Genomic DNA, 16,117 nt, shown 5'->3' with positions numbered 1-16,117 from the left:
ATCAGACCAATTGTGTGATTGGATTGAAGAGTTCCTAGATAACAGAACACAGCACGTCATTCTCAATGGAGAGAAGTCTTACGAAGTAAGAGTGATTTCAGGTGTGCGGCAGGGGAGTGTCATTGGACTGTTGCTATGCACAATATATATAAATGACCTTGTGGATGACATCGGAAGTTCACTGAGGCTTTTTGCAGATGATGCTGTGGTGTATAGAGGTTGTAACAATGGAAAATTGTACTGAAATGCAGGAGGATCTGCAGCAAATTGACACATGGTGCAGGGAATGGCAATTCAATCTCAACATAGACAAGTGCAATGTGCTGCGAATACACAGAAAGATACATCCCTTATCATTTAGCTACAAAATAGTAGGTCAGCAACTGGAAGCAGTTAATTCCATAAATTATCTGGGAGTACGCATTAGGAGTCATTTAAAATGGAATGAACATATAAAGTTGATTGTCGGTAAAGCAGATGCCAGACTGAAATTCATTGGAAGAATACTAAGGAAATGCAATCCGAAAACAAAGGAAGTAGGTTACAGTATGCTTATTTGCCCACTGTTTGAATACTGCTCAGCAGTGTGGGATCCATACCAGTTAGGGTTGATAGAAGAGATAGAGAAGATCCAACAGAGAGCAGAGCGCTTCGTTACGGGATCATTTAGTAATCGCGAAAGCGTTACGGAGATGATAGATAAACTCCAGTGGAAGACTCTGCAGGAGAGACTCTCAGTAACTCGGTACGTGCTTTTGTTAAAGTTTCGAGAACATACCTTCACCGAGGAGTCAAGCAGTATATTGCTCCCTCCTACATATATCTTGCAAAGAGACCATGACGATAAAATCAGAGAGATTAGAGCCCACACAGAAGCATACCGACAATCCTTCTTTCCACCAACAATAAGAGACTGGAATAGACGGGAGAACCGATAGAGGTACTCAGGGTACCCTCTGCCACACACCATCAGGTGGCTTGCGGAGTATGGATGTAGATGTACATGTAGAAACAACACAAGAAATTGGCCAGCTGGAGTATGAAGAACAACAACTCTGTGAACACACACGTGTTGACAGCACTCGAAATTGCCACTGATGATACGTCCCAAATAAATGAAGTGAAATGCATATGGCAACAAACAAACTGCTTTCATTTAGTTCAATAAATGGTACATACCTCCACGAAAGATTCAGTATTTATGCCTACTCTACGAACAGAACTGTGAGCTCACAGATGTTAGGAGCATGCTGTGCTGAATGAGGAAAGAACTCTTATCAACTTGATATCTGCAGAATCAGTATGGAGGCACATTTGGAGGGTGCTCACATAGTTACATGAGTTTGTCGAAAATAAATGTAAGTACACAGAAAAGACAGTTTTAACAAAATAAAACTTCAGTCAGGTAAGTGAATGATAGGCTAAAGGGAGAGCCATCAGACAGAGCTAAACACTTTGTCTTCTAGTGTTGCTGGCTAAACCATGCCTCTCATCCGGTGCCTAATGTAAACACAGTAGTCAGCCGGGATTCTAACCCCAGCTGATGCTGGAATTTTCAGAGTAGCCAGCTCTGGCCTCTGCCTTTGCCCTGGCACGTGGAGCATACCAAACACCCCCATGGGGTTTGTGTTGCAGATTCCACAAGGAGCCTACTCTCACACATCATAATATTACATTACAGAAATTAAGAAGCCTTTCTTTAAAGATGAAAGTGGCTTATACTTGTGGTTTTTGGTGTTCTGGATCTAATTTTACAAAAAATCTACATTTATAGCATTTTTTACAGTTAATGCTAATAAAAAAAGAAGAGAAATTAATTGCTCATCGTTTTTACAAACCAACCTATATATTTCATATACTTATTTGGTGGCAGCAACTAGTCTGATTACTAATTATCAAAACTACTATGACAAGTTCTTGGGATGTTGTGGATCCAGAGAAAACTATATGACCCCCTCTGCATTTTAAGTTGGGTGTAACAAAACAATGTGTGAAAACCTTATCCAAAAATGGAGAATGTTTCAAGTACCTCTGCTAGAGTTTGCTAATCTACAAGGTGTACATAAAGTCCGGGAAAACTTTCAATTATTTGTTGTACAAGAACTAAACATTGTACAGATATTATACATATGTCATTTAGAAGAGAAATACTGAAAGTTTTTTTTCCATGTATACCGCCACAGCGTAGTCTGGTAATTTGCCGACAGTAAGCACTAGTTGCAAGGACATGTTGTAGCAATGGAAGATGCCTCAAATTCAATCAGACTCTCTGTTAATCTTTCAGCTCCACCCCATTTTCATCGTGAAGTCTGTGGGTACCTGAACACGGAGCTCCCTGTTCGATGGATCGGCCGTGCTACAGAAGGGGCCAGCTGTTTCATGAAATGGCCTGCCTGATCGCCAGATCTCACTTTTCTGTGGGGACACATTAAAGATCTGGTGTATGTACTACCTCCACCATGTGATGCAACAGAGCTCTGGGAGAGAATACGGGAAGTGACTGCCATAGTCGATGATGCCATGCTGGGACGGGTATGGCAAGAATTCGATTATCGTACTGACATCTGCCGGGTAACTCGTTGTTCACGTATTGTATTTTTGTAAAAAAATCTTTCAGAGTTTCTCTTCAAAATGCAATATGTATGACATCTGTACAATGTTTTGTTCTTGTGCAATAAACAATTTAAAGTGTTCCCGGACTTAACGTACACCCTGTGTAATAAGTAAAACTGACAACTAAGAAATAAGAATGATGGGAGTCTATAACTGCTATTTACCATTCTCTTTGCTGTTTAAAATTTTGGAACCCACAATAACGTGCAGTTATTTTGATACTATATGATACACAAATAATCCCTTCCACCCCCCCCCCCCCCTCCCCCAACTAAGCAGGCGAAACTGAACTAACACTTGTATACTTGGAATGAGAAGAATCTACTACTTTTAAATTCAGTGCTACACATTCATTTTAAATGCTTAAAAGTGAGGATAAATTGTTTTATTACTATTAGTTTACATCAAAGCAATGTTAAATGTAACATTCTATATACATCAGGGCCACTATGGATATGGTTTGCATTAAATCTTGATCTTGTGAGAATATAATTACTTTTCACATGTAAAGTACACAAAAATTTGGTAATTATGTTTTGTAATAATTGTATAAATTAAGTCAATCATTTTTTTGCAGTTGTACTGTTGTTCAACACTCCACTAGTAGTGATCTTTACTCGTCCCTCATCCACTGAACCATCTATAGTACAGGAAATTAAGTTGAGAGGGTGCGATTCAGACCTGGATAACTTAGCTGGTTGAGACTGAGTCAATGAGTAATGGAGGTTCCATGTTACTGGCCCCCCACACAGTTTTAATCTGCTAGGAAGTTTCAAAGGCTTTCTTTGCTGGTAACACTGTAATGTTATCAGAGATGGTGACAGACCTTGAAGATTAGCTGAAGGGAATCAATAAGTCTTGAAGAGGTGCAGGTCAACAGTTGGGCAGCCATCTTTGGACTAACACAGCTTCCTCTCCTGTGATGCAACAACTATATGCCAACAGCTGACCATTTGTCAAAAAATAAGGAACAAGGATAACTCTTGCAAATTGCCAAATTGATAGTACAACTTTAAGCTATTTCACTTTTAAGGTATTCACTTCACCCTTATAGGTACTTGTAGTTACGGAGGGAGTTAGTTAGCAGACCTCGAGGCCTCAAGGTGCAAGTGGCATGGCATACTTACCCTTGAGGTTGATGTGGCACGTGTCCCCGGCATACCACTGGAAGCATTCACACTGCACCTGGTCGTCCCCACGTGCGTGGCACGTGCCGTGGAAGTGACACCGCTCGCACCCAATCAGCTCAGCTGTAACACAAGCCAAACTCCTCAGCTCACTGCAACAAGCATTTAATGTTGTTGTTGTTGTTGACTCTATACTGAGCCTCTATATCTCTGCATAACCAGTGCAACTGACAGCCACTTGAAACTTCTTGCTTTATTAATCCCTTGGTTCCCCCAAAACATTTTGCCCCATACATTTTGCTCCATTACCAAATTTATGATTCCCTGATGCTCCAGAATGTGTCTTAGCAACAAATCTCTTTGTTCAGTTAAGTTGTGACATAAATTTTTCTTTCCCTAATTTGGTTCAGTACTACCTCATTCATTATTCACTTTACCTCTCTTATCTTCAGCATTCTTCTGTAGCACCACATCTCGAAACCTTCTACTCTCTTCTTGTCTGAACTGCTTATTGTCCACATTTCACGTCTGTACAAAGCAACACTACAGACAAATGTCTTTAGAAAAGACTTACTAACACTTAAATTGAAACTTTGAACATAGCTGCTAGGGTTCAGTAGCCGTATCAGAATTATATTAGAACAAATAAGCCCTCGCTCACAAATATTAAGCCAAAATTGGTCAGGTTTCGACGCTACTATGAGTGTCATCTTCAGAACTAACAAACTGGTCTAAAACATATTAGGTACATAATACATTAATAAAATTAAAGTTTGTACAGACTGGAAAAGATGCAGTACTTACAAGTCACATTTTAAAAAAAATCTAAGCAGGAAGGGCGAATAAGATAGCGAGCCACTAAGGGCTTCTTGTACTTGGGTGCACAAGGGTTGCAACAAGACTGACTCTTCTAAAGATGATGCTCATAGTAGCATTGAAAGCTGGTCAATTTTGACTTAATATTTGTGACCGAGGGCTTATTTGTCTAATATAACTTAAATTGATACTAGATGTTAACAGATTCCCCTTTCTAAGAATTTTTGTTTGTTTGCCATTGTCAGTGCACATTTTATTTTCCCTTTGACCATAATCAATTACTTTACTGTTCGAATAGCAAAACCTAGATACTACTTTGTGTCTTATTTCCAAATATAATTCTCCCGGCATTACCTGATTTCATTCAACTTCATTCCATTAGTCTTGTTTTACTTCTATTGATTTTAATTTTATAATCTCTTTCTGACCACTATCTATTCCTGTTCAACTGCTCATTCAAGTACTTTGGCATCTGCGACAGAATTAAACTGTTGTTGTCCAGAATCACAGTTTTTATTTGTTTTGATTTATTCTGTAAATGCAATACAATGTGGCACTGTTGAAGGGGATGTTGGGAGTGTAACCATACAATCGTTACTTAGTGTATGGCTAATTCGGATACAGAATTCAATTCTGGCAAGAGAACAGAGCACAGTTTCTCAGAGAATTCCTACAACCCCCCCACCACCCACCCCACAAAATTTAATTTGCCTTCTCCCACACATTTAACGTACCACAGATTTTAATAATAAACTGCCCCTTTTCCCCTAGCCTATCCACCTCCCCTTTCACCTGCAACCACTTTATGGGCTGCTGTGAGGGGAGGGGGTGGGAATGGAGGGATGGGGAGAGATGTAAGGAAAAATAGCCCTGCCTCTTTCTTGCAGTGCAAGCACCACACTGGAATCAACACTATATTCATTATGCATACTGCAGTGCTCTGTTGTGTTGTATTATTTAGTTTTTAAGTTCGGCAGCCGACAGTCACATTCTATACTGGCCTGGAGTCATACAAGTTACAAAGATTCCCACACATCCAGTATAGATTTAAACTTTCACTGACCTGAACAGAGCCTGCCCGGGAACAGTGGGTTCTCGGAGAGGTCGGCAAAGCCCTCACGGCAGCTGCACGTGTAGGTGCCCCGCAGGTTGAAGCAGTGTGCGTTCTCCGAGCAGTCGTGGTACTGCCGGCTCATACACTCGTCAAAATCTGAAAACAGCCACTTGGGTCATTTGACGCACAATACCAGTACAGCCTACACATGAGATAGAACTCTTCCGTGTTACGACCATAATCTAATAATAGCCTTAGATTTCATATAGGAGTAGACAATATACAATGTTTAGTGATTTACTTGTTACATAGTAGTTTACTGTACATTTGTGATTTTTTTTTCCTTTCACATTTATTATTTATTAACTAACACTGTTTAGAATAACAGAATGTCCTCTAAATAATGAAGTTGGATGTATTTCATTTGAAAGAGTATAAAACTTGATAATTTGTGTATAAACATCTGCATTCTGTTGACACTATAATTTCAAATCCAGATAGGTAATAATTTACTCATTTAATACAGTTTTTCTATGAAAGATGCAAAGATTTTCAAATAGAAAGTTCCAGAAAAACACTGCATAAAATTCTGTAATTATTAAAAGTGTATGTACATCAGTAGTTTAAAACCTTTAATGTGATTTACAAGACTCATCTCAAATGAAGTACCTTTAGCACTGAAACCTCTGTAAGCATTATTAATCAGAACAACTAAGGACCTTGGCAAGGACTTGCATATTTCAAAGGCAAATGTTTAAAATTTTATGAAATTTTGAATGGAAAAGAAACTGTGTAAGAAAATCAAGTGTTAAACATTTACTTCATTGCTGTAAAGCTTCCTGTTACACTTAAGTTTTTGTGAATGTGTAATTTTTCATTATAACTTTTCAAAAGTATTTATACTAATAATGAACTCATCATGACTGACTGTTATTTTTCTAATACAAGGACTGATGCTAGGGCAAGTAGTTAGCTGTTGTTGTTGCTGTAATGGCTTGTCAATTGTTAAAGCATAGAGTTGTAAAATTTCAAACAGAGAAATGCACAAATTATTTAACCAGTCTGTGGAAAGTGAATGAATATTCCTTTGACATTTGGGACAATAAAAGATATCATAGGCTAAAAGACAGTGTTTCATTCCATAGTTGGAAAATACAATATGGATCTCTCAGTAAAACTAGACACTAAGCCAATTTCAACAATTATGTATATTTTAAAATTAAACAAATTATTCTTGTCATAACAACATAGGCATAATATCATTACTTCAGGTAGCCTGCAGCATCGTTGCAGTTAAGTATGTGACTGTAGGCAGGAGGAGCTATATTTGATCAGTTACAAGAAAAACAAAAAACAGTATATCCACTACAAAGAGGAATGCTTAAATGTGAAGAATGTAAACTGCATCTTGTGAATATATCTTTTGATTTTTCATTCACATTGTAAGATATGTAGTGTAAGCTCATAATGTAACATAGCACAGGAGAGCATATTTATTTGTATCAGTAATATAGACAGTAACTGGTATAGTCGAAAAAGCAGGAATATACGTGTTGGCAAATAGCTGTGTGCTCCAGCAGCAGTTCTGATCCTACTTCATTCTGACTGCTATTCAGGCTCTTTCACCGACCATTGTCACAGTCTGTGTTGTGGTTGGCAAGAGAGCCAACACCGTTTTACTAAAGGAGGCCGAAATACAAGCGTTTTAGCTCACGCAGGCTGGTGTGAGGTCTGGAACATGACAAGGAAATTAGAATTTAGAAAAACGGATGCAGCTGGTGGAATACTTAACTTTAATCCATTAATGATGAATGTCGGTCTTCACGGTACATGATTCACAATATCAATAGTAACTGATAATGGTGCCTTGCTAGGTCATAGCAAATGACGTAGCTGAAGGCTATGCTAAACTATCGTCTCAGCAAATGAGAACGTTAGTAGGCAGTGAACCATGGCTAGCAAAGTCAGCTGTACAACTGGAGCGAGTGCTAGGAAGTCTCTCTAGACCTGCCGTGTGGCGGTGCTCGGTCTGCAATCACTGATAGTGGCGACACGTGGGTCCGACGTATACTACCGGACCGCGGCCGATTTAAAGGCTACCACCTAGCAAGTGTGGTGACTGGTGGTGACACCACAGTCTGACACATGTTTGGTTTATGCTTTAATTTCTGCCTGTAGTATGTCTAGTACGATATTCATAAGAAAGTTGCTTTGCTCTTAAATAGTTCTTAAGCACCTCTTTAGTTGCACAATGGTATGAAACTATGTGATGAAAAGGGTTACTAAAAATTGCAAATGTAATTGTATCACTTTTTTTCTATTCTTAATCAACTTATGAATCCTTAATATCTAACTGATGAATATTAGAAGTCCTCTTGTTGTGTCACCTTCTAAAAGCAGTCTACATATTCTATAGGAAAAGGTATGTATTGTTTATATGTATTTATTAAACCAGGGACCTAGAAATGATGGAGAGGCTTCATCCCACCATAGCTCTCAGTGGTTTACAACCCCACAACAAACCACAACAGTTCACCCACCCTACCGCCACACCGAACCCAGTGTTATTGTGCAGTTCGGCCCCCAGTGGACCCCCCGGGAACATCTCATATCAGATGAGTGTAACCCCAAATGTCTGCGTGGCAGAATAATTATGGTGTACACGTACACGGAAATGGTGCTTGCACAGCAATCACCGACACAGTAAGGGAAAAGGTGCTGTTACAATATTAACAACATAAAACGCCAAACTCTCCAGACAATGGAGTGCTTTGCTAGGAAATTCAACTTACCTTCTGCCTCAATGTGCTGTATGCGCTCCTTGTCTGCATAGACGTCAGTGCCACCCAGGCTGTAGTTGGTGGCCCTTAGCGACTTGCGGAACACCTCCTTCAGTCGTTCCTCGTCAGTATTGTCTGACAGCTGCAACACGATGAACACCACTAGTATCCCACTTTACATATGTGGATGACATACATACTGTTACACTGGTACCTGCAGAGGAATCACTTATCTCTGGAGTTCTAACATTTTTGAGCCTCAGTGGTCATGTAAAAATAAGCTGTATGACCATCCCTGAAAATCATTGTGCATGCATGGAGGAAACTAACACATGCCCATGTTTTAATTATAATGTGTCTCTGGGTAATACAGAGTGTCATGTTACAGTCGGTTCAATAAGTTCTGTGACTACCTCAAAATAAAACACAAAATAATTTATTTTTCCACACCTTGGGTGCACTGATTGTATAGGCTCTGGAATACCTTGGCAAAGCTTTGAGTGGAATCTTGTTCAGAATCGTCCTTACATGCCAATTAATGTGTTCATCATCCACAGTATGGTCATGCTTCAGGGTATATCTGAGTCCAGGGAAGAGCATGAACTCCACTGGTACCAAACGAGGTATTCAAGGACTCTTATACCTTGTTTTTGGCCAAATGCTAATGCAGAAGTACGCTATTGTGGGCTGAAAAACGAAGTCACAGAAGAAATCCGCACCACTGCAAGATTCGTGCATTCAAAACACATTGGCAAATAAATAAATAAATTAATTTTCCTACCCTTGTACAATAGTTGACACAAGAGACAACTTTTCACAAGTGTAGTGTTATCAGTTCTGCAGGAAACTCCTACTTTGTAATCAGCATGCAGCTTCAGCTGACTGCCTGTAGTGACTTCTAGCAGCACTCCTGAGATCAGTTATATAGCATTCAAGGGATGCTGGTGAGTTTATGTTAGTTAATTATGTGGCCAATAGTAACTGGATATGGAAACTGCCATAGGTGTACAAGTACAATACTGCCACAAGCCAGTACTCAGAATCATACTATGGATACACGTGACATGTTTCGAGTAAAATGTTTTCCTCTATAACTTACAAATTAATATGAGAAAGGAATATTTATTTAGAGAAAAATGTATGAAACATTACTGTTTGTGTGAAGTTATGAACACAGTTTATTTAGTTATTTACCAGTGAGCTACAGCAACAAGTTACAGTTTTTTAAGTGCAAGATTTTCTTCCATAGTGCACAACACAGTGTGCCTTCCACAAGACCTGCAGATGACATATAAAGTTGCTGAGATTCACAGAGTGACAAGTTCCTCAGTGTGCTGTTTGAAGTCATTTGGGATTGTTCATTCCCTGGAACCGGCACAATTTGTTAGATCGCCCACAAAAAGAAATCTGCTGTTATAGATTTCGTGTGGGCCATTCCTGAGGACCACAGTATCCACACCATCTTTCAGAAAACCTGTTGTTCTGTTCCAGCACATCATCACACACAGAATGTAAATATGAACACCTCACTTAAATAACAATTCCTTCACCCTAATATTCATCTCAACACAACCAGTTACGTGCAGTATGTTCCATCTACCCCTAAAACTTTGAATGTTGTTAGCTCAGTAGCTAAAATTGACAGATGTTTGATTTAAATTAATTTGTACACAACTGCAGGCTACAAAATAATAATGTTATAGTTTAAAAATATCACTCATAGCTTTAACTATCTGGAAAATAACTAAATAAACTATGTTCATAACCTGCAGAAGAAGTAATCTTTCTTATGTTTATCTATCTAATTAAATATTCCTTTCACTTTTTATTCTGTAAGTCACAGAGGAAAAAAGACTTATTTGGAACTCCTTGTATATCTTCAGCACGAACCGTCTAAATACTGACTGATTGGTTGCTTTATTAATATGTGAAACAATTGATCTTGTATGGATTTTGTCGTGTAAAACAATGACATTTTTATGGCTTAAAATTAATTTCTTACACAGTAATGATTTTTTAAAAACTCTAACTACATTTGTGTTCTATAGTCTTAGCTACCTACTGCTTCTATAAACACACACCATAAACTTTACTTCATATAATGGATAACGTTTTAATTTAGGTCCTCCATTACCACATAAAAACTTATTTTCTAAATAATCTTTCAGTTTTGTTTTGAAAGAGTAGATAGTCTCTGTGTCTTTTATATGCTGTGGTAATTTGTTATATAATATGATGGCATAATACAATAAACTCTGCTGAGTTTTAACTTTATTGTTTTTGTCCAGATGCAAACTGCAGCAGTTTCTGGTTTTATAATCGTGTACTATGCAATATTCAGCATAGTGGTCAGTATTTTTTTAACATACAGATGAGCCTGAAAAGGCTCGAAAACTAGTTTATGAAAAATGCATGTTACTAGAAACAGATATCAGTACCTGTATTAAATTCATACAGAGTCACATGTCCTACAATATCCGTAATGGACAATATTAATAAATCACATCTTTGGAGACATAAATTTTAATCTTTGTCTGCTGTAAGACTGGATAATGTCTGTAGTGTAGGTGACATGTACTGACTGATCGGACAGATGGAACATAGCTCACCCTGACTTGGAAGGTGACGATGATGCCGGCGCCTGCACTCTCATCGGGTGGCAGGAAGGCTTCCACGGAGACACCGTGGAAGACGTCACGCAGGTCGGACTGCATGACCAGCCGGTCGAGGCCCTCAGCGGCGGCACGAGATGTCTCGGCAAAGGTGTCGCTGCCCGTGTCTCCCAGGCCGGGTGAGAAGGTGAGTGGACGGTCACCGCGCCGGGCCAGCACCAGCCGCAGTGTGTAAGTATATGTTGCTGCAGGATGGGAGGGCGATCTTTAGTATTGCATCACACACCCTGTATTCTAACTAGTCTTTCAGCCCCCCTCTTCCACCCACTCTCTCTCTCTCTCTCTCTCTCTCTCTCTCTCTCTCTCTCTCTCTCCCTCTCTCTCTCCCTCTCTCTCTCTCTCTCTCTCTCTCTCTCTCTCTTTCTCCCCCCCCCCCCCCCGGCCCCCTTTGAATGCCATCCCCCTTCCCCGCAGGTGCGTGCGCGCACCTACAAACACACACACACACACACGCACACACGCACACACGCACACACTCTGTGAGAAAGAGAATTTGAAAGATAGCAAATGAAGGAGAGAAGGAAGTATGTGAAGTGGAACAATAGTATGAAAGAGAGAGAAAAAATATCAGGGAGAGTGCAATGAGTATGAAAGACAAAGAGCATGACACAGAGAAAATGAGAAAGAAAGAAAATGACATTCAAAGGGTATGAAACACACACAAACACACACACACACACACACACACACACACACACACACACACACAGAGAGAGAGAGAGAGAGAGAGAGAGAGAGAGAGAGAGAGAGAGAGAGAGAGAGAGAGAAGGGGGGGGGGGGGGGGGAAGAGGAAAGAGGGAGGGAGAGGGGCAGGGATGGATGTGAAAGAAAAGAATGAGAGATGTACAAACAGACAAAGATCATGCTACAATCCTTTTCTGAGTGTGAATATTTATCATATATTTAGTGAGACAACTTGCCCAAGTGGCATAAGGCAGTATTGGCTTAGCCGAAAAGGACATCTTCATTTATACACCACTCACTAATAAAATGTACGATCATTCAAGCAAAATCCAGGCATTGGCCTGTGTAATTCTCTTGCTAGCACTCCTCAGTGTTAATATCCAAATGCACTCCCTACTTTATAGAGCAGTGTATGATGGCTATGAACCAGACTGCTTGATTTGCTCAGTTACTGAAATGGATTACTTGGCCTTATTTTCCATAACTGGTTTTCAGTGCATTACTTTGCTTGTTATGCTCACATCACTCCCTAGAGTCATGTTAGATAGAGGCTGCTGTTTGTAATAGTGTTGGACAATCTAAGAATTGTTAACTGAAAAGTCAATTCCAACGGATCCTCGAGAACTGATGTCGAGTATTCTAATACCAAATCCCAGAATGAGACCTCCTGTTTCACGTAGTGATTCAGATTTTGTCGGCAGCATGTGAGGACAGAACAAGAACACTGTAATATTGTTGGCTAAATGGTCCCTACATAGAAACTTGTTAAATCTGAAGCATGATGTTGGTCTTTTCCAAGACAGTCATTCCAGACAAACATTGTGGTGTGTGGTAACTGTAATGTCATGCATTGTGGGGAAAACTCAGCTGGACAGCAACTAGTTTTGAATCAAATTATGTTTTGCTTCAATTATGCCTGATTAGTATTCAAAGTGAGTGTATTGCCTTGCATAAAAAAATATCTTAATACCCAATGACAACAGCTAAACATCCTGTTAATCATTTATAGTGATCCCCATTGCAGTCAAGGTGAACTGCTATCAGTGGACCTACAACTGTGCAATATCTTCTGTGTGAGGGGCACAGTTGTAAAAGAGACGAGGGGAGTGGAAAGAACATTTATGAGGTATGCCAGAAGAGTATATGTCCACCCGCAATACTCATGTGAAATGTCTGGCCATTATGAACAGCGTACAGTCATGTTTTCCACGGTGCCATGAGGTATGAACATAGGTGTGGGTGTCTGTTTCATTTGTACTCTGGCTCGACAAAGGTTTTATTCTGGAAGCTAGCAAATTTTCTCTCTCCTTTGTGGGTGCATGTTGATGACTCAATTCTTCTGCTATTTGGGAAGACATATCCTTGGTTCTTAAATTATTTAAATCAAAAGATATATTTAAGAAATCAATTTTGGAATATGCATATTGTATAATTCTGTTTATACAACCCTATATAAATTTTTACCAAATAATTTCCTTAAAACAGAATAAGAAATATTGCCTTGCAAAGAATATAAACTAATTCAAAAATGTGTTTATTATGCAAAATGTAACATTTGTTTGAGAAACTAATTTCAGAAATTGGACATATTTTCCTTCAGTTAGATGAAACTGTTTTCTTTGGAGGTGAATGATATGACATGAAATCCTACATTTCTCTCTCTCTCTCTCTCTGACACACACACACACACACACACACACACACACACACACACACACACACACACACACACACACAGGGTACTTCTCAGTTCTCTGATGGGCTTTTGACTCCTTTCCATTCTCAGAAACACATGTGATTTAATTCTATTTAACTCGCTGATGATTTCATGTATCTGAGATCACTGGTGACCACCAGATCTATTCCTGATCAAATGTTACAGATCGTAGCTCCTTCATAAAGTATAACATAAACTTTGGCTCTCACCTTTGGCCACTACATAAAACTGCTGGAAATGATCTGCTGATTTCCTTATTCTCTCAGAAATTATCCCTAGCTTTATTAACATGAATTGGAAGTCAGAACCATCATTTATTCATAGTGTCATAACAGGTTTTATGGAGGATATCTTTCATGAAAATAACTGAGCAAAAACTGATATGAGAGCACTACTAATATTAACTTTGACTCTTTCTTTAGAAAAGCAGCAAGTGAAGGACTTCATACAAAGCAGAGGTCAAAATACCTCATTTCTGATAACCAAGTTACTTAAAAGATAAGGTTTTAATTACTATTAACTAATTATTAATAAAGATATGATGATAACTCTTGTAATACTTTGCCTGGACAAAAAATCAATTTTGGACTTCCAACCATATAATCATTTGCTATACACTGATCAGCCAGAACATTATGACTACCAACCTACCATCGATCAGAGTTTGATCAAGGGCAGATTGTGATGACCTGGAAGCCCAGCATGAGCATTTTGGAAACTGCATGATTTGTCAGGTATTCGAAGGGTGCTGTAGTGAGTGTGTTCAACACAGGGTGAAACCACATCCTGACATCATGGGGTTGGGCAGCCACCCATCTTTACAGAGGAGTGGATGTCGTAGGCTGGGCAAACTGGTAAAACAGGACAGACAGGGAACCGTGGCAGAACTAACACCATACTCACTGGGCAGAGTACAAGTGTGCCTGAACACACAACACACCAAACACGCATAAAAATAAATGGGCCTCCGCAATCAACAATCCATGCTTGTGCCGATGTTAACACCACAATATTGGCAGCTGGAGGGGACAAATCCATCATCTTCCAGGAGAACACCTCCTTGATATCACTACTGCAGGATAGAGACGAGCTGGAAGTGGCTCCATTATATTCTGGGAAAGATTCACTTGGGCATCCATGAGTCCAGAGGACCTCTTGCAAGTCACCATGACGGCCAAGAAGTATCGAACACTGGTAGCAGACCATGTACACCCCTTCCTGATGATAATGTTTCCCAATGGCAGTGGCATTTTTCAGCAATATAATGCACCTTGTCTCACAGTCAGGAGTGTGATGGAGTGGTCCAAGGAACACAGTGGTGTGTTCCAATTGATGTACTGCCCCCCCCCCCCCCCCCTCCCACCCATTTGCCAGATCTGAAGCCAATCAAACACATCTGGGATGTGTTTGAATATGATGTCAGAGCTCATAACCCCTCTCCTCAGAATTTATGGGAATTAGGTGACTCATGTGTGCAGATGTGGTGCCAACTCCCCCCAGCGACCTACTGGGGCCTCATTGTTCCCCCAGCATCATGGATCGCTTCTGTTATCCGTGCCAAAGGTGGAGAGATACCAGCTCTTAGTTAGCAGGTCATAATGTTCTGGCTGATCAGTGCATCACAATAACATTCTGTTTAATTTTAAATTTGGGATTTTGTATTGGTATTTGTTTTTGTAGCTCTTCCAGCCCCATTTTAACTTGGCTCAATTCATAAATTATAAACACAACTTGCACGCAAGCAGAATCTGAAATCTGATGGACTCCAAATGTCATCTGGTCATCAGCATAACTTAAAAGTATACCAAACTTGATTTTATTTGTAAGACATGACATAATTCTAATACAGGGCTTGTCTGATGCCATTAGAATGAAGTCACAAACCACCAAAATAAAAAGGGCTGCATCAACTGAAGGGGGGCAGTTGTCAAGAGTCTTACTGAATATCAATGGGGTGTAGCAAGCAGGAGCTCTGACAGTTAAGGTGCACATATTTTTCAAGATGGCACTGCACTGTTCTCACCAAATGTGAATGTGGCAACAATAATGCAATGACATATTTTGGTGCATTTCACTTGCATTTCTTTTGTTTTTGTACCACACAATAATCAACAAACATTACTCAAAGTTTTTTAAAGTTAAGATTGTGTCAAACAAAAAATCGCCAAGCGGTTTGCCAAGCCTGGGCACTCGATGACCTCGAAGTAAGATTTTCCACAGGAGTTGTGCATTTGGGATTCCGCGTTATTAATGGGAGCTCATACTAATGTAGTTTGAAATAAATGCAGTTGGATCTCACAAAGTTCTCCTCAAAGCTCTCGGTGCTAGCCATCTCCAGTCAGTGGTACTCACGCTTGCAGGGTCGGTCCGGGAAGATCCTGGCGAACCCGGGCCGGCAGAGGCAGCGTGGGCGGCCATCCGCAGCCCTCTGGCACACCTCATTGCGTGCCGCACTGCACTCGGGCCGGCAAGACGACGTTGAAGTGCTGCCACCGCCCACACCGGCCGTCAGCAGCACGTTGCCGCTCGCACCATCTGCGTCCTGCCGCGAGCCCTGCTCGTCCTCCTTGTCCACCTGTCCATATCCACACATTGGAGCTGTACATCACCCAAGGTGATCACAAGTCAGCTTGAAAGTCACCAAACAGTAGCTC

At 40.1% G+C, this 16,117-nt stretch overlaps 1 protein-coding gene across 4 annotated transcripts in view; it reads right to left on the bottom strand.

The window, feature by feature from the left end:
- The window catches only part of LOC126293200 (uncharacterized), a 638,519-nt gene that overhangs the window by 22,759 nt on the left and 599,643 nt on the right, over window positions 1-16,117 (bottom strand). For all 4 annotated transcript variants that reach the window (XM_049986324.1, XM_049986325.1, XM_049986326.1 and 1 more), the window contains exons 31-35: window positions 15,816-16,038; window positions 11,000-11,247; window positions 8,403-8,532; window positions 5,620-5,766; window positions 3,741-3,863 (exon numbers count right to left, since the gene is read on the bottom strand). In XM_049986324.1, coding sequence (XP_049842281.1) covers window positions 3,741-3,863; window positions 5,620-5,766; window positions 8,403-8,532; window positions 11,000-11,247; window positions 15,816-16,038 — 871 coding nt within the window. The remainder of the gene's footprint in view (window positions 1-3,740; window positions 3,864-5,619; window positions 5,767-8,402; window positions 8,533-10,999; window positions 11,248-15,815; window positions 16,039-16,117) is intronic.

This window comes from Schistocerca gregaria, chromosome 10 (assembly GCF_023897955.1).
Source record: "Schistocerca gregaria isolate iqSchGreg1 chromosome 10, iqSchGreg1.2, whole genome shotgun sequence".
Lineage (NCBI taxonomy): Eukaryota > Metazoa > Arthropoda > Insecta > Orthoptera > Acrididae > Schistocerca > Schistocerca gregaria.
The sequence above is the reverse complement of the archived record's forward strand: the minus strand, read 5'-3'. Positions and strand labels throughout refer to the sequence as shown.